The 23,463-nt window shown below is 31.5% G+C and overlaps 3 protein-coding genes across 3 annotated transcripts; all 3 read left to right on the top strand.

Annotated features, from left to right (window-relative positions):
- The first annotated feature begins 1,657 nt into the window (after positions 1-1,657).
- Positions 1,658-9,151, top strand: LOC129908117 (protein arginine N-methyltransferase 7). Its single transcript, XM_055984424.1, has 4 exons — positions 1,658-2,415; positions 7,515-8,521; positions 8,583-8,734; positions 8,791-9,151. The coding sequence occupies exons 1-4, from the start codon at positions 1,713-1,715 to the stop codon at positions 9,047-9,049; spliced, it is 2,121 nt and encodes a 706-aa protein (XP_055840399.1). The 5' UTR covers positions 1,658-1,712; the 3' UTR covers positions 9,050-9,151.
- Positions 9,152-10,479: 1,328 nt separating this feature from the next.
- Positions 10,480-12,164, top strand: LOC129908122 (tektin-2). Its single transcript, XM_055984437.1, has 4 exons — positions 10,480-10,792; positions 10,856-11,287; positions 11,352-11,574; positions 11,628-12,164. The coding sequence occupies exons 1-4, from the start codon at positions 10,578-10,580 to the stop codon at positions 12,060-12,062; spliced, it is 1,305 nt and encodes a 434-aa protein (XP_055840412.1). The 5' UTR covers positions 10,480-10,577; the 3' UTR covers positions 12,063-12,164.
- A 4,023-nt stretch (positions 12,165-16,187) lies between these two features.
- LOC129908134 (ubiquitin-conjugating enzyme E2 variant 2) lies at positions 16,188-21,750 on the top strand. Its single transcript, XM_055984454.1, has 5 exons — positions 16,188-16,314; positions 16,441-16,625; positions 21,046-21,188; positions 21,261-21,386; positions 21,450-21,750. Exons 2-5 carry the CDS (start codon positions 16,598-16,600, stop codon positions 21,588-21,590), a joined length of 438 nt encoding a protein of 145 aa, XP_055840429.1. The 5' UTR covers positions 16,188-16,314; positions 16,441-16,597; the 3' UTR covers positions 21,591-21,750.
- Positions 21,751-23,463: the final 1,713 nt, after the last annotated feature.

The following is a 23,463-nucleotide window of genomic DNA, read 5'->3' as shown; positions in this document are numbered from 1 at the left end:
TAATAGCTTGTGACAAACAGCTTAAAATGCCCTTACGGAGATCTTCCTGTAGATGCACATACCGGATTACTTGCGTAACATGTTATAATAAAGCCTTATAGAAGTTGTTGTAGGTGTTGTAGAAAATGTTGAATTTATGCATAAAAAAAAGAATTAATTGAATTTTATTTCATTTTTTTTATTTAATTTAGATTTTTTCTGTTTTGCATTTTCTACATATTATTTTATTTATTTTAATTTTTTCCTATTTTGTTTCTTTTCCTTTTTTATAAATTCCACTGCTTTTTCTGTTGTTCTGAAATGATGAGAATATTATTTTAATTGAAAAAGAACACATTTTTTATTTTCATCACATGGCCCGGCCAGGGATCGATCATACGTACCTCTGCATACTAAGCCAGCACCTTACCAGTAGACCATGCTTGAATATTAAAGATGAGTGGAAAATTGGGAGCTAATTGAAACCTCAAATTGAAATGCAATGTTTTTTTTCTAATGCGTAACAAACATATTGCATATCTGCAGGATAAAAACTTTGCATACTTACAGGTGAAAACATTGCATACTTACAACAACCTCTTGGAACAGGTCTTAAAGAGGCCTTCTGTCACTTGAAAATACAAGGCTTCTTTAGAACGGTTCAAACAGGTCTTATAAAGGTCTTCTTTAACTGATATTTACAAGTCTTCTTCTTAACACTTCTAGATATCCTTAAGGAGACCTCCTTTCTTTCCAAAATGGATGACTTGCGTAAGTAAGCCTTAAACTAAACGTATACAAACTATAGCTTGTCGAATCGAACAAAATGGACCTTATGCAAGTAAAATTGTTACTTGGGAGTAGCTGACATTGGTCGCCAAATTGTCATGTTTTGACAATCTGGCGACAATTGTCATGTTTTGACAATCTGGCGACCAATGTCAGTTCAGGAGATATTACCTTTTTATGTGTACTGTGGATTGCAGTCACGCTACGAGCTGTCAAATTACATATAAAAAGAAGCATTCAAAAAATCATCGAGTCGATTCACGAGTCGATTTTAGCCACACGATATGTCGGTCGACTAGGATTTTTCTATGGGGAATGTCACTTTAGTCACGACGACGTTCACACGAGTCGAAAAGCTTCGCAGCACGGCAAAAATTGACTCGTGAAAAGTCCCCAAGCGCTGTTCCTTTGGAGGTGGTAGTCTACTAATAGTAGATGTTTTGGTTAATCTAGTACTTTTATCTACTTATGTGCTTCCCGAGTAGATACGATTTGTATTAGGTCAGTTCAAATTCCAAATAAATTTTGTTTCTATCCGATTTGACATTCGAAATGAGATAACTTACGAAATTCTCTCAATTGGGCTCTTTTTTACTATTTCTCTCTCTAATTAATCAGTAAAAAATGATAGGGACATATAGCAACCATACGTATGCAATAGTTCGACCCCAGGCTCTAACATAGGTCAAAGTTTCGTATACGTTTTTAATATTTCGTTTTTGGGAGACCCTCTAGAAGAAAATGTAAGTATACCTTAAATGACTAAAAGTGTAGTTGCACCCTAATTGAAGAGTGGGAAATTTCCTCTTCGCTCACTTTCCATTCAGCTAAAAATTCCCTTGTACTAGTGTAGTTGTCTCTTTTCATACAGTCTATCTCTTTCACCACTTTCAATTTTGACATTTCTCTCAAAAACAAAAAATAAAAAAACTCATCTCCTCCGAATGCGGCAAATTTTTAAAAATCTCCCCAATTTTGTCAACTCTCGCACAATGAGTTTATTTACCCAAATTCTTAATCCCATCACCGGAAAATCCGAATGGCAATCCCAAACCGAAGACTACGATTACCATCAAGAAGTGGCTAGAGCAGCTTTTGCTGACATGCTTCACGATACCGAACGTAATCAAAAATACTACTCTGCCTTGCAAAAAACCATTAAACAACTTCATGACTCCGGCAAAGAAGCACATGTCTTGGACATTGGCACTGGAACAGGTATCCTCTCAATGATGGCAGTCAAATCGGGAGCTGACACTGTCACTGCTTGTGAAGCCTTTATGCCAATGGCACATTGTGCTGAAAAAATCATGTCAGCCAATGGAATGGGTGAGAAAATTAAGCTAATTAAAAAACGTTCCACAGAAATTGAAGTTGGCGATGGAAAGGACATGAATCGAAGAGCTAATGTCCTTGTCACTGAAGTGTTAGACACTGAATTGATTGGTGAGGGTGCAATTGGAATTTACAATCATGCCCACAAGCATTTACTTACTGAAGATTGTATTCTGATACCATCCAGAGCGACAGTGTTCGCTCAAGTTGTTCAAAGCCCATTGGCAGTTGCATGGAATCGTACCAAGATTATTGCCAATCTTGATGGGAATATACTCCTCGAGACACCAGACTCGATAAACACCTGCAAAGGTTTGATTTGATTATTTATTTATAATAATAATAATTTTAACTATATACCTATTTTAACTATAAGAAAAAACTAATTTACTAAATTTTGTTAACTATAGTTAGTCTTAACATATAATAAAGTTTTTTTTTTAAATATTATCATATCACATTGTGTTCCTTTAAAACCTTTAAAAAATAGCATATTGTAAAATCTGGATATAAAAAAGAACGGTAATCTAAAATCTCCTCTATTTCTTAAATTAAAAGGTCGTACATTTCTCCTTTAAACTGAAGTTTTTTTTTTTTTAGATATTCGTTTATCTCTTCAAAAGTATTTGTTCTAAAATCATCTGTTTTTAGTTTTTGAATTTACATTGATAATATTACAAATTCAAATTTAGATTTATTGAGACTTATTTTTGATTACATTAAAGTACTTATGTTTGAAATACATTAGAATATTAAAAAAAACTGACTTAGAATTGGTCTAGCTTTAACATTTCAATAATTAAATTAATAGACTTGTTAATTCTATAATATGTTAAGGTAAGAAACTTATATAGTATTAGGAATAATTTTAGTGCTGCTCAAAGGCACTTACAAAATTTACAAAATGTGTAGGTTTTCTTAAAACTAGATATAAAGACAAACGTATATACAACTTAAAACTAACAAACAATAAAAAAAAAAAACTAAAAAGTAATTAAAATAAAAAAAGTGCTTGTGTATTCGTCAATTCATTAAGTGAAATGACTAAAGTTTGACAAAAGGAACATATAATAATTTATCAAAAAAAATGTTTAATATCAGCTATAGTTTTAATCTTTATATAACATTTTTAATAAGGTTGAAGATAAAAAAAAGTATTTACAAAATTTTATGAATTGTTATCCTCTATCTATGACATGGCTACTTCTCCTGAAGAAGTCAGAAAGGGATTCGTTATTATTGAGTTGCAAAAGTTGCAAAGAGTTGGGATTGGCTAAACTAATTGGAGAAGCGTAGTATCTCTCTTCTAAATTAAAATTAATATTTTCAGAATACAAATTTCTTATAAGTGGGTTTTCGTGGTAACGAAATGAATGTATTCTTTTGATTGCTAATTCGGAAAGATAAGATAGCAGCGGTTTGATTTCAGATTCGTCATATATAATTGAGTTTCTATACCATTTTCCTCCAGGTCTCCTATATTTATGGACACAATTTCGTAATATGTATCGTTCGAAAATTTGACACTCCTTGGCTACTGTAGGGGAGATTTTGAACCAAGAAGTAAAGCCATAAGCAAGTATAGGTCGAATAAGTGATTTATACAAAAGAAGCTTCGTATTTTTATCGACAAATCTAGATCGAAATAGAAATTTAAGTTGAGCAGCAGCGGCCTTACTCTTGTTAAGTGAAAGCCGAGCGTGAATGTTCATTTTTAATCTATGGTGAAGGTTTATGCCTAGGTATTTTATTTGATTTTTTAGTGGAATTGTGTTGCCTTGTATAGAAAGATTAAGTTGCTTACTCTCTCTTACTGCCAGGTAATGACCTCTGGGAGAAGCATTTCTGAAACATATTAATTCGCACTTTTGGAAGTTGAGTGAAATGCCCCATTTATCAAAATAAGTAATCGCTTGATTAAGGTGAGATTTAATTAATTCAAGGCCTTCATGAGGTCTTTCATGAGAGGCAAATATTATTGTGTCGTCTGCGTATTGAATACTCCGTGAAGCACCTATCGAAGATGGAAAGTCGTGAATAAAAATGTTGTAAAGAAAAGGGCCCAGAAAGGAACCCTGCGGGACACCAGAATGGACTTGAACTAGATTTGAAAAATTAGAACCAATTTTGATTCTAAGATAATGGTTTGATAAAAAGCTGATTAAAATTTTAATAACATTGACAGGGAAATTTAAGGAGATCATTTTAAAGATGAGACCGTCATGCCACATAGAATCAAATGCTTTCTTAAGATCTAACGCGCATGTGACAGTACATTCTCGTCTTCTCAAATTTTCTAAAATGTGGTTTTCTAAGATCATTATTGCATGCTCTGTAGAGTGACCTTTTTTAAACCCAAATTGAGTATTTGGGATAGTATTATTGTCATCACAGAAAGGTTCAATTTGTTTGTAAATAGCGCGTTCTAAAATTTTTCCCAGATTTGAAATTAGTGAGATCGGTCTAAAATTATCAATGTTATTGCAATTTCCTTTTTTTACTTGCGATATAGGTACTATAGGGCAAGTTTAGGATTCGTAAAAAAAATCGAACTCGAGATAACAATTTTACATGACATTACGATGATGGAGAATGCCAAAAAAGTGGGTCCGGCAATTCTGTCTGTCTGTCTGTCTGTCTGTCTGTCTGTCTGTCTGTCCGTCTGTCTCTATCTGGAGCTGCAGCCTAAACGAGTGAAGTGATTTTCTTCAAACTTGGTAGTTAGCAGTTTTTGGTGATTCCCTAGAGGGGAAATTGAAATTTTTTTTTTTATGACCAAAACTAACGGTACCTGCCATATAACGGAAATAGAAAAGTTAATTTTTTTCAAAAACGGCTCTAACGATTTTGATTAAAATTTTTGTGTGTAATACTACGCATAAGGGCCAACTTTTTAAATAAAAAAAATATTTTTTGTACCGTTATTAACGGTACCTGTCATAGAACGGTTTTTTTCGTTTCTGAATATCTCGTACAAAATTAACCCGATTTAAATGAAAATTTTTATACAAAAGTGTGTAAGTAAAGATAATATTAAAATTTTAGAAAATTTTCAAAAAACGCATTTTTGGTTTTTTAAAAAATATTTCAAAGTTTTTTTTTGAAAAATCAATTTTTTGAAAACGGATCAATGAAAAATGTTGAAATTTAGTTTTTATGTGTAAATTAATTATTTCTTCAAAATGGCATACCAACTTTTTTTTTGAAAAATGTTAAAAAAATTTTATATATAAAAAATTATTTTTTTAAAAAACGGCTCCTACAATTTTCAAAATTTTTTTTCTAAAAATACCTTTTTATACGAGAAATAAAATGGCATATTTGTTTTTTTTTTTAAGATATTTTAAAACGGAGTTTTATTAATTATAAAAACAGATTTAATTTTATAACTTATGAAATTTCTTCAAAATATCGAATTTTAAATTTCTTAAATAAAAAGCTTTAACATTATAGTTACTTTAAGCATAAGAGCAAGTACGTGCGACCCCAGTCGTGCAATTTATTTTAATTGGAATTGATAATATTACAGAAAATAAAAAAAAATACATAAGAGCGTTAAATTTCGAAAAAATTGGGTTGAATTTTTTTTTTAAATTTTGTGTTTGAAAATTAATTTTTCGTAAAATAACTTGATTTGAAACATTAAATACAGAAGAAGTTTTTGGCTTTACAAAAAGATATGTATGCCATGATATTGTAGGTGATTCCGTTAGTTTTTTTTAGACAGAAGAATTTTTGGTAAAAAAAAAAAACGATTTTATATAAAAAAGTTATTTTTTCCTTCATTTATTATTTCATAACTTCTTTATTAAATGTTCAATTTAAACAAAATAATACATGTTTTCTTAGAATTATCTTTTACGTAAAAGCCTAAATATTTAATATTTTTTTGTATCCAAACGGCGCAACTAAAAACAACGTACATATATTTCAAAAATTTCAAAAAATCCAAATTTCTTGGATTTCTTCCTATATTTTGAGTGATAAAAGCTATTACATTTGAAAATTCCATAGTTGAGCATTTTGACACACCATATTGTACATCAGATAGATAGGTTATTTAGCCCTGATTTTTCAATCTTCAGTTAGACTATCAGAAGAATAAATGTCAATATAAAAAAAAACTTTTATTCCTAGGAATAAGCTCTAACTGAAGTTTATCTGACTATTGAAAAATTCGCTCTTAATTAAATAAGTAATTAGGTAACATATTATTTTTAATTTTAAAGATAGAAATAAGTGCATTCATGATTGTTCTTTGGTTTATTGTTAGCCATTTTAGGGTATTTATCATAAATCAACAAAATGCACATCAAAATACATCTTATTTGTAAATTTGTCAATCTTTCTGACATTCAATTAGATCCTAAGAAAAGTGTTGTTGAACAGTATTCGAAATGCGATTTAATCATAACATTGTATATTTTAATTGCATAAACTATCGAAACTTTACTTCTTATTCTTTGAAAAAATCTTATTTTCTTTGCTATAATGTAATTAATGTGTTTTTCAAAACATTTTTTTTTTTTTATCTAAAATAATACCTTAATATTTAATTTCATCAACTATATCTATAACCTCATTATTAATTAAAATATCTTAATTACAATTGCAGATCCTTAAGGTACTCCCAGTTTTACTGACAAAACCTGCGAATATTCGCTACTTTTGTTCTTTGGGTTCTGTTGGATTAGTTACTTTTAAACTATTCTAGTTCCACTCCAACCAAATAATACCTTTTTAACTTCTCCACCAATTAATTACGGTTAATAGTCTCAAAAACCCTTTGTAAGTCCATAAAAACTGCAGCAATTACTTTTTTTTCATGAACATCAGTTTTCCATTGCGCTACTACCAGATTGAGAAGAGATCCACAGCTGTGGTGTGGCCTAGATCCAGATTGGTATTCCGAATTAAAATGGTTAGCTTCCATATAATTTTGCAACTGTTTATGTACAAGTTTTCCTAATATTTTATTTTCGGTCATAAGAATGTTGACCGGCCGAAATTCTGCAAGATTTGGCGTTTTTTTTTACCGACTTCCAAAACTAAGTGAGCCAATTTTGATAATTCTTATTGCATTGGAAAGCATTGGTCCCATTTCAATTTCGTTCAGTTATGGTTATAGAAACTATGAGAAAACCCATTTTGATAAAAATGGTTTCTTTCCAACGGTCAGGTAAAATGCCTCTTCTCAAATCTCGCTTGTTGTTCATTTTCATCATGATATTTTTTAATTCACTCATATTTACTAAATTAAACTTGAAAGTTGATTAGTTATCTTTATTAATTAAATTTGTATTGCATTTGTTGTATTCTATCATTTAATTCTTTTACACTTCTCACAAAAAACTTATTAAGATATCTCACTGTCTCACTCTCCTATATTATTTCTTTTATTTCACTTTCAGGTGAAGCTGGTGTTCATGATATGCAATTAAGTCAACTGCCAATGAATCAAATCTGTCCAATCAGTAAACCAGTACAAATCTTTGACTTTAATTTTAGTGACCCGAATGGAATGGCCACTGATAGATTCAATAACTTGAAACTTAAATCTGAATGTCAAGGGTCGGCCGATATGGTATTATTCTGGTGGTCAATAGATATGGATCAAGAAGGAGAGATTGTTCTAAGTTGTGCTCCTTATTGGGCACATCCTGATTTTTCAGATCTCTCCAGCAGAAAGGAATCACAACTTCCAATACAGAATGTTATTCCTTGGCGAGATCATTGGATGCAAGCTGTTTATTATATTCCCAAGCCATTCAATTTACAATCCCAGGAAGAGTATATTCTCAGTTCAAATCATGATGAATATTCTTTTTGGTTTGATGCCTGGAAAGCTGGGGAAGAAGAGCGAAGAGTCAGAAGACACGCTTGCTCATGTAGTCTTCATATGACATACTCGCGAAGTAGAATTGGACAAATGAATCAAATTATTCGAAATAAAAAATACATGAAATTCCTTGAAGAGAACATTGATAAGTCATCTTTTGTCTTGTCGATCTCAGATGGGTCGCTTTTGGGATTAGCTTCAGCGAAGCTAGGAGCAAAGTCTGTGACTTGTTTCGAACCACACAGGTTTTCGAAGACGTTAATAGATTCATATATTAAACAGAACAATATCGAGAATGTTTGTATTGTTGGGAATTTGGATGAAGTAGAGAATCTTGATCAAGTCACACATGTTTTTGCGGAGCCTTATTTTATTACATCGATTCTTCCATGGGATGGTTTTTACTTTGGCACTTTATTGTCGAAAATCAAAGATCGATTGGGTGAACAAGTGAAAATTTGTCCACATTCTGCTAAGATTATTGCAGTTCCTGTGGAATTTATTGATCTTCAAAAAATTCGAGCTCCTTTAAGTATATGTGAGGGATTTGATTTGACAATTTTTGATCAGATGGTCGATGTAAGTATACTTTACAGGATTTATTACATTTATCTGTTTAAACTTTTCTTGGTTATTTTAGACATCTTCTATTCTTGCCGATGCAGTTGTTGAAGCTCAACCGCTATGGGAATATCCATGTAGAGCATTGGCCAAGGAGACCGAGCTTCTAAGTGTTTCATTTGAGAACTTTAGCAAAGATAAAAGCTGTTCGGGGGTTTTGACGATCGAAGAGTGAGTTTTTCTTCTCTTTTCCGTACATTTTTTTTATGAAGGAATCTTCTTAATAGGAATGGATTGTGTAATGGAATAGCCCTATGGGTTGATTGGAATATTGATGGTAGCAACAATCCTAAATCAATTGTGACAACAGGACCAAGTCAACCTATAATTGTTGGGGATTATGTGCAATGGGATATGTTTGTAAGGCAAGGAGTTCATCTGATACCTGAAGCTGACATCAAAGCGAAACAAAGTAATCAAATTGAATGGAGTGTTGAATTTCGTCCAGTTTCGGGAGAAATTAAATTTAATTTTAAAAAGGTTTAGACAATATGTTAGAGTGTAAGTAAAATTATAAAAAAAAGGAAAAAAATATAAATTTTTGTTTTAAAGTGATAAAATGTAGATTATGCGGGATCAAAATTTCCTATTTTTTTTTTTTTTTTGTTATTTTAAGGACTTCTCCTGGAATTGAACTTATTCGGTCCCAAAATTATTACGATTCATATTTTCGAGAGCATCGATCGAATTGATGAGTTAAGTTAAGAGAAGCCCTTGAATATCAAAAATAGCGGTCCACTCTACGCTAGGTGTCCCAAAAGTAATGGATCAAACGAAATATGCTGATAGGACAATTTAAGGGCTCTCAGAATTTAGTAACTTGTTCATACCAAATTCTTACGCCTTTCAATTAAATTCAGTTCTTGTAAAATTTCTAAAATTTCTTATTTTGCAACAGTATTTTGCTTCCTCCCCTATAATTGATTTTTGTTTTTTACAATTCTCTCATTCAAAACATTGCGCATTTTGGACGCGTTTTGGGCGTGTTTCGGTCGCATTTCGGACGCGTTTTGAAAGCGTTTTAGACGCTTTTTGGACGCGTTTTGGACGCGTTTCGGAGGCGTTTTGGAAGCGTTACGGACGCGTTTTGGAAGCATTTTGGACGCGTTTCGAACGCGTTTTAGACGCGTTTCGGACGCGTTTTATACGCGTTTTTGACGCGTTTTGGACGTATTTTGGACTTGTTTTGGACGCATTTTTGACGCGTTTCGGATGCGTTTTGGACGCTTATGGGAGCTTTTTGGACCCATTTTAGGCTTGTTTTGGGACGGTTTTTGATGGGTTTTGCAGATTTCAACTGAACAATTGTACAATTTTTGATACTTTTATCAACAAATATCGTCTAGTTTATTGTTTTTTTTTTAAGTTAGCAATTATTTATCTTATCAATAGGCGTTCACTGTGGTGTATGTGTAGCTTTTTGTATCTACACATTTGATTTGTAAATGCAAACTGTTTCTATTCTCGAGCATTTAATTAGAGTTTGGTTATGTTCTTAGATACTTATAAAGTGCACAAGATACAGCATAATTTGTAAAGAAAGTAACTTCAGTTAGGGAAAAGTTCAGTTGTAAGTCTCAAGTGCACTAGCTTCCATCAGGAAAAATTGCATTTCACTTTTCCCTAACGCAAAAAGTTGTTCGTGGCCGAACTCATGGGGAATTCCAAGAACATGCTATTTTTTCTGGTGGAAACTTGTGGAACTCCACAATATGGCTCGTGAGTCGTGATTTTATCAAAATTCGTATTGAAAGTTTTTCAATAGATTATCATATTATGATCCATGGAAACAGCTTTCTGAAGAAAATAACACTTTTATTATGGTTTCTATAGAATCAGCCCCCATGAATACCATACATTTTGTTTTCTATGAAGTTTACGCCTATATTGAGTTTTATCAATAAATTCTACTCGAATACTTTCTTCAAGTCGAGTATTTGAAAAATTCGCAGTCAGTTCTGTATTTTCCTTAAAATAAATTTTTGGATTTTTAAATAGTTTAAACCAATCTAAAATGGATTCTTCTCACCTTGTTACTATAATGGAAAAACCCATTCAGCATATTGGCTTGGCTGATTGGCATTCTCGGGTAAATCAATTGAGAAATGTTGCAAATGCACGACGAAATGATGCCTTTGATATAAGACACTTATCACGAACACTTCGTAATGAAACTAGAATTGAGGCTGATTGGAGTAATTATGAAAGCAATGAAGCCCTCTCCTCAAGGTATTTCTAGCTGAGTTCTTTTAGGGTCATATAAATATCATGGTTTTATTTTGTTGATTAAAGGATTGCCGAACTCAATCGTTGGCGTATAACAATTCAGAAAGCTTATGATAGAATCGTTCAAGAAGTTAATTTATTGAAGGAAGAATGTGCTTCAACGGAACGTGAATTGGAAGCAATGACTACACCTTTAACTGTCGTTGCTGAATGTTTGACTATGCGTGATAGTCGACTTGGTTCTGAGCTTACGAATGATGATGCTGATACAGAGCTTAAGAAGGAACTATCAGTTGTTGAGAATAATCATAGACTTTTGAGAGAGCAATGTCATGCTGCATGGGAGAAACTTATTCGTCTGGAAGAGGTTCAGCAAAAAATAGCCAACGCATTGGATCATAAGATTGATGCTGAAAAGATTGATGCTACTCAACTTGAGTTGAATAAACTCTCTTCGAATATTACTTTTAAAACTGATCCGACAAGGCATCCAAGAAAGTAATTGAATTGAATTATTATTCTATCTTTATCAATTGTTAGGTAATAATTTACATAAATTTAGTTCTTGCACTTATCAAGCTTGGCTTGAGTCCACAAAAAATCTCAAGCAGATGGCTGAAAATGAGCTAACAGATACGTATTCTGTCCGAGAATCGTTGTTTGTTGCTCGGGAAAAAGCTAGAAATATCTTGATTTCGCAACAAGATAGAACTGAACATACTATTCGAAAGAGAATCTTTGAAACTCAGCGAGCTCGTAACGAGCTTGAATGGCAAAAGCTTAAGGTAGGTTATTATTTTTTCTATTTGTTATTATTATATTAAATTTTTATTCAAAGATGAAAGAGGAAATGCAAAAAGTTCATGGAGAAATAAGAAATCTTGAACAAGCTCTTCGAGATAAAACGGATGCTTTAAAATTAGCTGAAACTAGACTTGAAAACAGAACAGAGCGTTTAGGGATTGAAAAATGTCTAGATGAGCCATATGACAAGTTGTGTCTTGAGGTCTCAGCTATAAGAACGATTCGGAGAAATTTGGAAGATCAGATAGATGCTGCAAGAACTAGTTACAATATATTAGAAGAACATGAACATAAAATTGATGAGGATCTTAATAATAAACAACATTCTCTTATGACCGATATTAAAGCTTTGGATTTGAGAGCCCGTTTGAGGGGAGGTGAGTTTGTGGAGACGATGAGTGGTCCGTCTGCGCAAACGGAACGGAATATAAAATTGACTAGAATGGAAGATGAAGTACCAAAAAATTGAATCTTTTGTTCCATGTTTGTAATTTAGCAATGAAATTTTAATAACTGTCTTGAAATAATAAGAATCATATACTACATTAAAATCAAACTTATTAAACTTAAACTTATCAGTTTATTTTTCGGTTTCATTAAAAAATAAGCTCTTTTCAGAACCGCAGTTTTATACTGATTTTCAGGGACTAAAAAAGTTAAAATAAAGATCAAATAATTTTTATAGACCAATTGTGAACCCTTTGGTACAATTCATATAAGTTCTTAACCATTTAATTAAAGACCGAAAAAAATATATTTTTGCTGATAAATCGATTCAAAAACAACATAAGCCGTGTTTTATTGGTATTCAGTATTTTACTGAGTAAACATTTTATGCTTTTATTTAATATTAATAGTCCCTTTTTGTTGAAGGGTCAAAAATGTATAAGTTTAGAAAAAAATTTCTCTGTAAAGGTATAACTAAAAAAAACTCATTTTGATACAGTTCTTCCGACCACAAAATTAAAAACAATGATTCAGAAAGCTTATTTTTTGGTATACAGAATACTTTTTTATTTGTAAATTTCTCACTTTTTGCAAAAACTGGCAGTTGTAGTTAATAGACCAGGAAAAATAGATTTTTTCAAGGAAAAAATTTGTAACAGGCTGATTTTTGGTATACAGCTTGTTCGTCTATTCTTACTGGGCTATAAGCCTTAAACCAAAAAATAAAAAACTTTGTTTATCCTTAGCAATCTTCTGTTGTTGTTTCACGTGCAAAATTTTATTGAGCTAAGTACTGAGTTACCAAAGAACTGCTATTATTGGCTTTAAGCCTAGTACGTTAAAAATTGTATAATCTCATTTGTTTCCCCAAGACAAACTTTGTGTCTAATATAAAAACAACACGGAACCTACTTTCTATCGGGATCATATTGAGTGAACCAAAATTTAGTTCCTTTTTTGATAAACGTTTGTAGGGAGAAAAGTAAGAGATGGAGTATGGGTTGGAAAATATACAAATATGAGCGAAAAAGAGATGAATATACAAATCTTTTTCTATATTGATCTAGATTGCGTTTTATTTTATCTATATTTATGGGTACAGATCATTGGTTAAGCCTAGTACGCTGCTGATGCGAAACGTAAAATCCCATACAAAAATGACACAACAAAATCGTAGGTAAACGAAAAATTTCATTTATGTCGAATTCCTTTCAATGCAAAAATCGAATTTTCGGCGATCTCTAAGCGAATTTTTTCTGAAAATCATGTTCCATAGAAAAAAAAATTCGCCTCAAACGAAGCAGAATTCGAATTTTTTTTAATCCCTCTTTTTTGAGAGATTTACACGGATTTGCACACACACTTGGAACATTTGACATTTCTCAAACGTCAAGCTGAAAGATTCCTTCGTGTTGTTTGTTTATTTGGGAATACCAACTTCAAATAAGGAGTAAATTATAATGGAATATCGTGTTTTATTGCGGAAAATTATGAAATAAATAAAAAAAAAACAATGTGCGATCAAAATATAATTTTTCTTGGCATAGTTCTTGTGAAAAAGTCAAATTACTGTGACTTTTCTTCTCGTGATTATCTTCAGGAAATTCTTTTCCTTGTAAAACCACAGCATACGGCCAAATAATTAACCTTTTACTTCATCTTCATTCAGATCTTAATAATATCTGCAATTTCCTATTGATTTGGATTAAATTAAATTTATATTACCGAAGCAAATAAACAAAATTATTGATCAAAGGAACCTTTGGTTTTATTTTACAGAAATTGTTTTGATTTCAGCTTGACGTTCGTGTAAAAATTGTTGTCAAATGACACACACACAATCGCAAAAAGAATTCGGTTTGTTTTCATGTTCCTTTTTAACACCAAAAATTCCATTTTTTTGAGGCGATTCTAAAAATTGAAAGGAATTCGACATAACTTTTCGTTCGACATAGCGAAATTGAAAAGTCTTCATTTGAGTTTTTTTTGTTTGTTGTTCATTTTGTCATTGCATGCTTTTCTGATATGCGTGTTTGCTTTTTTTTTTGTTATTATTATTTATGTTTTGCAGTTTGTGAATATTTTTCCGTCGAGATTGCGGAAGCGTTTTGTTGTCCTCGTGGATACCGACGAAAAATTTCGTTTCGCATCAGCAGCGTACTAGGCTATATAAGCCCTATTCCATTGGAGGTGGTAGTTTACTACTAGTACATTTTTTGGTTAATCTAGTACTATCATCTACTCATGCTCTTCTTCCCGAGTAGATACGATTTGTATTGAATTCGTTGAAAGTGCGTTCCATTAAAAATCGCTAGTAAACTACTAGTAGTACTTTGCCACCTCCCAAAGGAACAGGGCTAATAAAACGCTATTGCGTTTGCGGATGGGTGATATTTAAATTCGGCACATTGTACATATATTCTTATAGTACTCTCATGAAGTAGAATTTTCTATTTTGCGTCGCCACCGCTGGGATCGCTAGTTTATTTTATGTTTGAACCTTATGCAGAAAATTGAAGTGCAGATCTACCAAAAGATGTCGCTAAAGTATTTTCATGGATTGATAGTACTATAGAAATATATATACAATGTTCGGCACCTGATCAAAGTTTGAATTAAAAGTCAAGTAGTAGTAGACATACCAGCGCCGCGTTGTCGTGAGAAATCTCTACACAAATGAGAAAATGGATTTGACATTTTGGATTTGTTTTTCTTATCTTTGTGAGACCGCCATTTTTGTACACAAGAAAATTTAAACAAAAAACTATGTTACAATTTTTAGAACTGGATGGCACTGAGGTATTAAATGCATAGAAGGATGCATAAATAAAGTAAAGTTAGCTTAAGTTGTCAGCTACCGGTGGTCAAAGTTGGAATTAAAAGTCATGTTTAGTTTCACATGACAAATTGATCCTCTATTTTTTTTTTTATTGTTTTACATACAAAAACGATTTAACAATTGTGAGAACTAGGCAGCGCTAAGGGCACTACTTTACTTTTACGTCAAACTCTGACAACTAGCAACGCCAAACGTTTTTCTTCCAATCCTCAATCAGTCTCCCATTACTTGACATTTCATTCATATCCAAAGGGGTACTTTCAACGTCTTCACTCATGAGAGAGTCTAGAATCATCCTATTAAATTTTACAATCCTTAAAAAAATCTCTCTTAAATGAAGTTGAGCTAAATGTTTATAAAGTAAAGCCTAGTACGCAGATCGCGCTAAAATTTATCTTTCATACAAATTTCCTCCAAAGATAAATTTTAGCGAGGATTTTTAGCCAGGTAGTACGCAGTTCACGCGCTAAATTCGAATTCTCATCTACTACTTTTGCAAAAAGTCTCCACTCAATTTAGCTCGCGAAATAATGCTCAGCGCATTTTTTCACAGATAAATTTAGACATTTTTGTGGTTGTTTTTGTTGCTGCAAGGAATAAGAGGCAAAAAAACCTTGGAATTTATAAAAGAAGAGGAATAAAACAAAATGAGAGCGTAAAAAAGGTATTCTGCAGGTAAAAAAAATATGTAATGTAATATTGAATGTAAGCTGGTATAAGTAAATGAAACTGTGATTCAGCCGTTATTTTTAAATTTAAATTTATCTTGGCTTTTAGCGAACGCGTGTAGAGATAAAAATTGTCGAGATAAAATTTAGTTTAGCGCGTTCTGCGTACTGGGCTTAAGCGACGAGTTAAAATATAAGTACTTTTTTAAAGTATAAAGCCTTAACTACATTGTCTCAAAAAGTGAAAAAGTACAAAGGTACTAACATTTTCAAACACATTTTTCGGACTGAAAAATTGATACAAATGATGCAAAAAGCTTATTTTTTGGTCTAGAAAACAGTTTGTGTACTCTTCTTTTCAAACCGCGCTAGCGGTAATTTTGTTTTTTTTTTTCTTTTGTACTTTTTCAAAAAGTGGCCAATGTAGCTAAGGCCTTACAATTATCAACTTCCGCCAACCGTTAGATCTTCAAATAATTTATTTCAACTCTCCAACCATTTCCGGTTGTCAAAACACAATTCCAGTGAAAAAAATTTATCAGCTCCACACCCAACTTCACTCGAAATGCGAAGAATTTGCAAACAAAATACGGCGAATTCACACACACACACATTACTTTCCAGTTGCGAAAATTCGAAACCAGTTGACGAGTTGAAGAAAAAAAAAACTCACACACATCCAACATCCAACCAACTAGTCCAGTGCTCTGTTTGCCGTTCAGATTTTTTTTTCGTTGAAAGCGTACAAAAAATTACGCCACTTCAAAGTAAAATACTTGCATTATTTTAATTATAATTTCTTCTATAAACATTCTAATCCAATAATAGTGCATTGGAAAACATTTAACATATGATTTCAAATTGAATTTATCAAATTTTAATTTCCTTTATAGAAAATCGAAGGTGTACACGGCGAATAAGAAAAAGGGAATATAATTTTTTTTTTTGATTTGAAGGGCCACCACAAATTTTGCCAAGAGCACACCAAACTGCATGTGCTAGAAAGAGACCCGTCACATCGGCGAACGGAACAAAAATAGCAAAACCACAATGGCGAACCAACCTTTCACCGGTGTTGGTAAGAAATAAAATTTAATTTTTTCATCTTTTAAACAAAATTTAATGAATAATTCATTTAAAAACATAAACTTTAAAGTGTTGAAAAATGATTGATATTGCAAATGCATGGGAAAACCTGAAAATTACTTGAGAAAATCGTTTTAATAAAATCGAGCCTTCGCCATCGCCATGAAGTAGTCTTTCGAACAAAAACCCTGCCTCAAAGTGCAAATGTCAATTTTTCGTTCGTTTTCGGGGAAGATGATGATTTTTTTTTTACTTTTTTTTTATTCGATATAATTCATATATTTTCTTCGCTTTTAGTTTTTGCATTTTAATTTGTTTAATGTTTATTAGGTTGGAATAGTTTTTAAACTTTTGTCGAAATTTTGGTTGGATTTGTTTTTTTGGTTATCTAAAGAATGTTTTTTTTTGTATGGTCAAGTGATTTTTTTTTTTTCATTTTAGTTTTATGACCGAACACAATAATTGATGCATAGGTATATAATTTTTTTTTTTAATTAGATTAGCATCACAAATCGAAGAATATAGCAATCTGATTGCATGGTGGAAAATATTTGTATTGATATGTTTGTCTTGGTTGAAAAATTATTTATTAGATGATCCCAAAAAAATGTCTTGGTTTTTTTTGGGTTTGTGAGGAACGGGGAGAGATTAGTAATCAATGGGCTTTTTTAGTCATGTTGTTTCTTGATGATGGTGAATGTTTATCGTGACCTGAGGCTTATGTCATAACACGGCACAAGAATTTAGGAATTTTTGTAGAGAAAAGGATAGTTAATTTTAAACTTGTGAAACAGGAAATTTAAACCACACATTTTAATAAGTCTAGTCCACATGTTTGCTTTGTTGCTCAAAAATTTTAGTAGTAACGAAGTATTAAACAATTAATTTGTTGGTGTTTTAGATGCCTGAAGTAAGATTTTACTTAGTTTTATAGAAAGTGCATGTTCCTGTTTAATAGCACAACCCCACAAAAAAAAGTTCTGACCTGGGGTTGCGACTATGTTTTTCATAGGATATTTCAAAAACCTGACGTGATACGGCAAAATAGACTTCGAATTCGGTTTTAGCGACCCAAAAAACATACGACTAACATACTCGCACCCCCGGATAAAAACTTTTCTTTTTTTGATTTTGACATTTTTTTAGGATAACCTGACGTGATAGGGCAAAATTGACTTCGAATCTGGATTTAGCAACCCAAAAACTATATGAGAATCATAGTCGCAACCCCAGATCAGAACTTTATTTTTTTGTGTGGCTGTGTAATGGGTACATTTCGTCATTAACTAAAAACTCTATCATTTCGTATTGTCAGTTCAGGCTGGAGTCGCTGATTTTAACACTTAATTTTGCAACTCTAGCTTTTTCCGTTTCGGGGGAGTATAAAGGAATTTATATTCAGCCCGATTCTGACTTGTGGGAAGAAAAAAAAAAATCAAAAAATTCCCAGAGTACCTATTGTTCCTATTCCGTTCTAATTTTGTTCTCTTTCCTTTAATAATGATGAATAAAAACCCCTTCTTCCGAACATAAATCCCGGGACTTTTCATTGAGAATAGGGCCGGTTTCTTCTTTGATTTTAGAGACGAAAAACAATTCAATTAATTCGATTCCAGTGAAACACGCAGTGGCTTATACAATTTCTAAAGTTCGCTGCATGATGAAGCTGAAGCTCTAGCTTGTAGAACTGTTTAAAATTTGTATAGTTGCTGTTTTAAAAGTGAAGTCAACATTTCAATTTAATTGGTGTTGATTTGAGTGCAACACTTCGTACTTGTAGACTATAGACAAAATTTAACAAAGTTGAGTCAACTAGATGAAGAATACTTTACTGGGCCAGATTAAAAAAATATGTTTTCAAACGCTCTCTTTCCCCCTTTCTCGAATAAAGATAAACTTTTCAAAAGAAACAAAAACACCTTTAGTCATTATAGAAAATCGAAAATATTAAAAGAGAATATCGCTCATTTATTTGGTAAACGAGTTTTAAATTTAGTATCGATCTATTTTTGTATATAAAAAGTTGGTTTCTAAAACGAAACTAGTGCTCCTTCTCCGTCAGTTTTAAAAGTTAAGAAATGACTGTAGGATTAAAGATTACTTTATTCCAATAACTTCGGCATTAATATCTAAAAATTCATAATTTTAAATGAGCGATATGTATTTTTTCTTATGATTTCAAGTTTTTATCTATTTCCAGAGATCGGTTTCCAGGGTTAATTATTGTTTTCATTAAACTTTAGGTAGTTAATTTTAGCTTTGGGCTTTGGAAAAAAAAACTGCATACTTATGCCGACTTTTCACGAGTCGATTTTAGCCGCACGATATGTCGCACGGCTTAAGTCGACTAGGATTATATCTATGCAGTTTGGTATGAACAGCATAAGTCCATTTTTTTCGAAAGTGAGATAAGTATGCAGAACCATGTATGTATTTAAAAAAAAATCAATTTTCGTTTGGTCTTAACAGCATAACTCTTAGTAAAGTAGTTCCAAAGATATTCAATGGCCCTAACCGCACATAACTCATTTTTCTAAAATTATGTTTGATCATAATGGCATAACTCAAACTTGTGCTGTTTTGACCAATCAATAATGTTTAAACTTTTAAATAAGTGTTTGGTCAAAACAGCAAGCTCAGTTTCATTGCTTTTTTGATCAATGACGGAAATTACGGGAAAATATTTTAATCGATTGATTAAAAAAAAAAAAAAGTAAATCGCGGTAAGTCCGAAAGTAAGTTGTTAATACTAAACGCCATAGATATTCAATTCAAGGAAAATTCCTACAGGAATGAAAAGTTTTTTTATAACTCTATACACTAAAATTGTGCTTCCGGTGTAAGTCACTTACATATTATATCCCCTAGACAATATGGGTTTCTAAGTGTAAATCCATTCCCACGAACCTTATTAAATTCTTTTTCTTTACCTTTTTAGCAGCTTGAGGCTGGTTCGGAAGTCGATGTTGTTTTTATTGATTTTTAGCAAGACCTTTGACAAAATTTCCTAAAATCTCATTCTCCACTTGGCTTTGAACCTATCTAATGGATATCTTCCTAGTTCCTACCTTAAAACCCGTTCCTATAAGTCATTCCACGATATTACCATATCCATAATTCTTTCTCCATACCAAGATCTTCTGAAACTAATTCATTTCATTTAAACGCCGACTACTCACCGGATCTGTTGACTGTCAAACTCTATAATTCCTTTTTTTTTAATACAAATCCCGCAATCTGAGAATCCAATCTAGCTCCAGTGAACCTCTTACTCGAATGTTGCGGAGAATAAAATCGAACTAAGACTATTTGGATCAGGAAACCACATAATGAAATGCATTATTCTTTACACAAAATCGTTACCATTTTTTTTTTTTTTTTTTGCAATTTTATACCTTGACAGTATTACGACCTGCAGCTTCATTATTCTGATCACTGATCTGAAAACTCAAACAATTGTTAAAAAAAGTGATACAATGGATCAGATGGATTACGAATGCTAAAAACAAGCATTGGATCCGAAATACTGCGAAAATTGAGTTAGGTATGTGTTGATGTGGGATTAGATTTATTTACATTGTACCATTATCCTCCGATTAGAATAAAGGTTAAATCCAGCCGCGGATACATTTGTGATAATTTTTTTTTAGTTTTTATTTTCTTTATATTGGAATGTGCACTGTTCAATGTTGTTTAAACTATTACTGCATACGGGAAAGCAAATTTTGTTAAGATGTGTTTCAAATAGGAAAGCGACCTTAAAACCTGCTAAAAAATGGGATAGCTTTTTTAATTTTCCATTTGGCTTGGTGATTTATTTCTGATTTTTGAATTACTAATAATGAAATAGATTGGCATAAATTATAAAAATCAGTAAAATTGTGTCTAGATAGTGGATTTGTACTTTAAGAGACCGTCACACAAAGATAGTTTTTAACACCACGTTGAGCATATTATAGGTTTCGGCGTGATTATTTCTTTGCACCGCATTTGAACTTTTTTTTATTGCTGAAATTTACCTGTTGAAGCTATTCAACGTTATAGTTCAAACGATGAGTGAATAATAATCTTACCGAAAAATATCCTCTGAGAGGCTAAACATACGTATTCTATGTAACGCATAGTTTATAATGTTTTGATGGGATCACAGAGTCCCCCGAAATAATGGGGCCGAATCGGCTACGGTAATTTTGGATTGTTGACAGTTAAATAGCATTTTTTGTATGCTGTACAGCCCATTAAACAAAAAGAAAATTGTGCGAAATTTTACGCCATTGTATTTAAAATAAATATTTGCTTTAACTCGTCCCCGACGCTTCACTTAAAGCAGTTGAAAGGCATGCTCCAGTTGAATTTTTGACGCGATTTATGATCAACAAATCAATGAGTTTTTATTCTCTTATCATGTTTAGTGGTTCCAAGAAATTTTCGTTTACTCGAAGAACTAGAACAAGGACAAAAAGGCGTGGGTGATGGAACGATCTCCTGGGGTCTAGAAAATGATGATGATATGACATTAACACACTGGACAGGCATGATAATTGGGCCTCCCAGAGTAAGTTTGATAAACTTGATAATTGCCTTACTTTGTTTATTTATAAAACATTATTTTTATCAATATAAACAGACACCCTACGAAAACCGAATATATTCATTGAAAATTGAATGCGGTGAACGCTACCCAGATGATCCTCCAACTCTTAGATTTTTATCAAAAATTAATATTAATTGTATTAATCAAAGTAATGGTGTGGTAAGTTAATAAATAAAAAAACAAAAAATAAGTTTGTACAATTATTGAACTTCTCTATTTTAGGTCGACCACAGATTAGTTCCCATGCTAGCCAGATGGAATCGCGAATACACTATAAAAACAATGCTTCAGGAAATTCGTAGGATTATGACTTGCAAAGAAAATTTAAAGTTGGCGCAACCACCAGAAGGCAGCTGTTTTTAGTTGAACGTTTTCTCTTAAATAATATAAAACAAAACAAAAAACAAAAATCACTTATCCCCCAACAACAAAAAGTCTAAAAAAAATCTAAACAATACAAAAAATGTTTAAAGAGTAAAAAATCAACAAAAAATAAATGAATATTATGTAAAAAAAAAAAAAACAGATGTAGGAGGAACAGTTACACCCTGTAACACAAAAAAATTAAACAAACACAGTAAATTACCAATAATTATAAAGTAAATAAAAGAAATTATTAATTTCAATCAAAAACAGAAAAACCAAGCTACATACTATTCTATTCTTCTTCTTTGTCTTCTTTAATAAGAACCAACCATCAAAAACAACAACAAAAACAGTAAGCAACGCAAAAAAAAACCATTCAAACTTGCGCGCGACACCCATGCAAAGTAATAATTAAACTTAAAAAAACAAAATAAACGAAATGCAAAACACATAAGGGTAGCAGAGCAGCCGATTTTATTTCATAATTATTATTATTACTATTATAATTATTATATTATTGAATTCTCCAATTAATAAGCAAAGAAAACAACAACAACAAAAGAAATGGTTTAAATAAAAACAAGCATTGAACTTATAAAACAAAATATATTTATTGAAATAAAAAAAAAGAAAAAAATGCGTAAAAGAAAATAAACATAATGAATAGCATTACATCATTTTAAATGATTAAAAACAATTATAATTATACATTTATTTAACAGTAAACTATTATAAAAAAATGAAACTAAACAAAACAAAAACGAGAAGAAATTGTATAAATTGATTTGTGTATTTTTTTATAGTTTTTATTTTGTGTAAGCTTTTTTTTTTAATTATTTGTTTATAATATACTAATGGCAGGGAATAATTAAAAAAAACCTTGTTGGTATATTATTAATATTGATTTATTTAATCCACACACATACACACATTATATAATCTCTCTCACGATTTCTCTCCTCCTGATACAAAAATGCATTTCTCTCTTTCTTTTGTAGTTATTTTGTCGTTAACTATGAATGTCTTAAATTTATTTTTATTTGTTTGTTTTTAATATTATAAATATACTTTTTTTTTCTTTTTCTAAATGATGAGATTAAAGAATAAAAATTAAAAGTGATAAAGCGCTTGAAAACGAAAAATAAAATCCAAATTTAACCTAACAAAAAAAAAAAAAAAATTGGTGTAAATAAATGGTTTATTATTTTATTGGAGATGGAATATGTTATAAGAGGAAAATGTTTAACCAGGCGAAGGTTCAAATTGTGAAGGTGAGTATTTAGTTGAATTAAAAGAAAAAATAATAGAATACGAAACGAATCATTTTAGGTGTCGAGTTTAAAGTTTGGTTTTAGTGTTTTCGTTTTCAAAAATGCATTTCTCCATTTCCATGGATTTTGATGGTTTGACGAATTTTTATTTCATAAGATACGATGACGTATTTCAAGGTTATTTTTCCGAAACGTGCACGGTGCACGTTTGATTTTTTTTTAAATTTTACTTCGAAGCCGTCGAAAGGGATAATATTGCTGAATAGATCCTTATGCGATAGTTGATAATCAAAATCGACCATTTATGAAAAAAAAATGTAGATTTTGCTCCATGTGTGTTTAGTAGACGGTTACATTTCAACCAACCTCTCTTGCTGAGCCTTCTTCGTTGTTTTTTTTTTTTTTTTAACATATCGTCGCCATAAAGCAAAATTGTTGTAAGTCACAAAAAGCAAATTTTACAGGGGAAGATTTTTAAGTTTCAAATTGGTTTAAAGCGACAATTTTCTGCTCGTTTGCCATTTAAGTTATGTTTTTTATTAAGTTTGTTCTTTTCTCTTGAATAAAATATAAAAGTTTACCTTATTAGTAGGTGCATA

This window comes from Episyrphus balteatus, chromosome 2 (assembly GCF_945859705.1).
Source record: "Episyrphus balteatus chromosome 2, idEpiBalt1.1, whole genome shotgun sequence".
In the NCBI taxonomy this organism is placed as follows: domain Eukaryota; kingdom Metazoa; phylum Arthropoda; class Insecta; order Diptera; family Syrphidae; genus Episyrphus; species Episyrphus balteatus.
The sequence above is the reverse complement of the archived record's forward strand: the minus strand, read 5'-3'. Positions and strand labels throughout refer to the sequence as shown.

What these genes read in the sequence shown, in the direction of transcription:
- LOC129908117 (XM_055984424.1), top strand. Translation starts at nt 1,713, where the DNA reads ATGCGGCAAATTTTTAAAAATCTCCCCAATTTTGTCAACTCTCGCACA. An exon ending in TTTTTGATCAGATGGTCGAT is followed by an intron (nt 8,522 to 8,582) that starts GTAAGTATACTT and finishes TGGTTATTTTAG; the next exon opens with ACATCTTCTATTCTTGCCGA. An exon ending in GGGGTTTTGACGATCGAAGA is followed by an intron (nt 8,735 to 8,790) that starts GTGAGTTTTTCT and finishes TCTTCTTAATAG; the next exon opens with GAATGGATTGTGTAATGGAA.
- LOC129908134 (XM_055984454.1), top strand. Translation starts at nt 16,598, where the DNA reads ATGGCGAACCAACCTTTCACCGGTGTTG. An exon ending in CCAACCTTTCACCGGTGTTG is followed by an intron (nt 16,626 to 21,045) that starts GTAAGAAATAAA and finishes TATCATGTTTAG; the next exon opens with TGGTTCCAAGAAATTTTCGT. An exon ending in TTAATCAAAGTAATGGTGTG is followed by an intron (nt 21,387 to 21,449) that starts GTAAGTTAATAA and finishes TCTCTATTTTAG; the next exon opens with GTCGACCACAGATTAGTTCC.
- LOC129908122 (XM_055984437.1), top strand. Translation starts at nt 10,578, where the DNA reads ATGGATTCTTCTCACCTTGTTACTATAATGGAAAAACCCATTCAGCAT. An exon ending in CCGACAAGGCATCCAAGAAA is followed by an intron (nt 11,288 to 11,351) that starts GTAATTGAATTG and finishes ACATAAATTTAG; the next exon opens with TTCTTGCACTTATCAAGCTT. An exon ending in TTGAATGGCAAAAGCTTAAG is followed by an intron (nt 11,575 to 11,627) that starts GTAGGTTATTAT and finishes TTTTATTCAAAG; the next exon opens with ATGAAAGAGGAAATGCAAAA.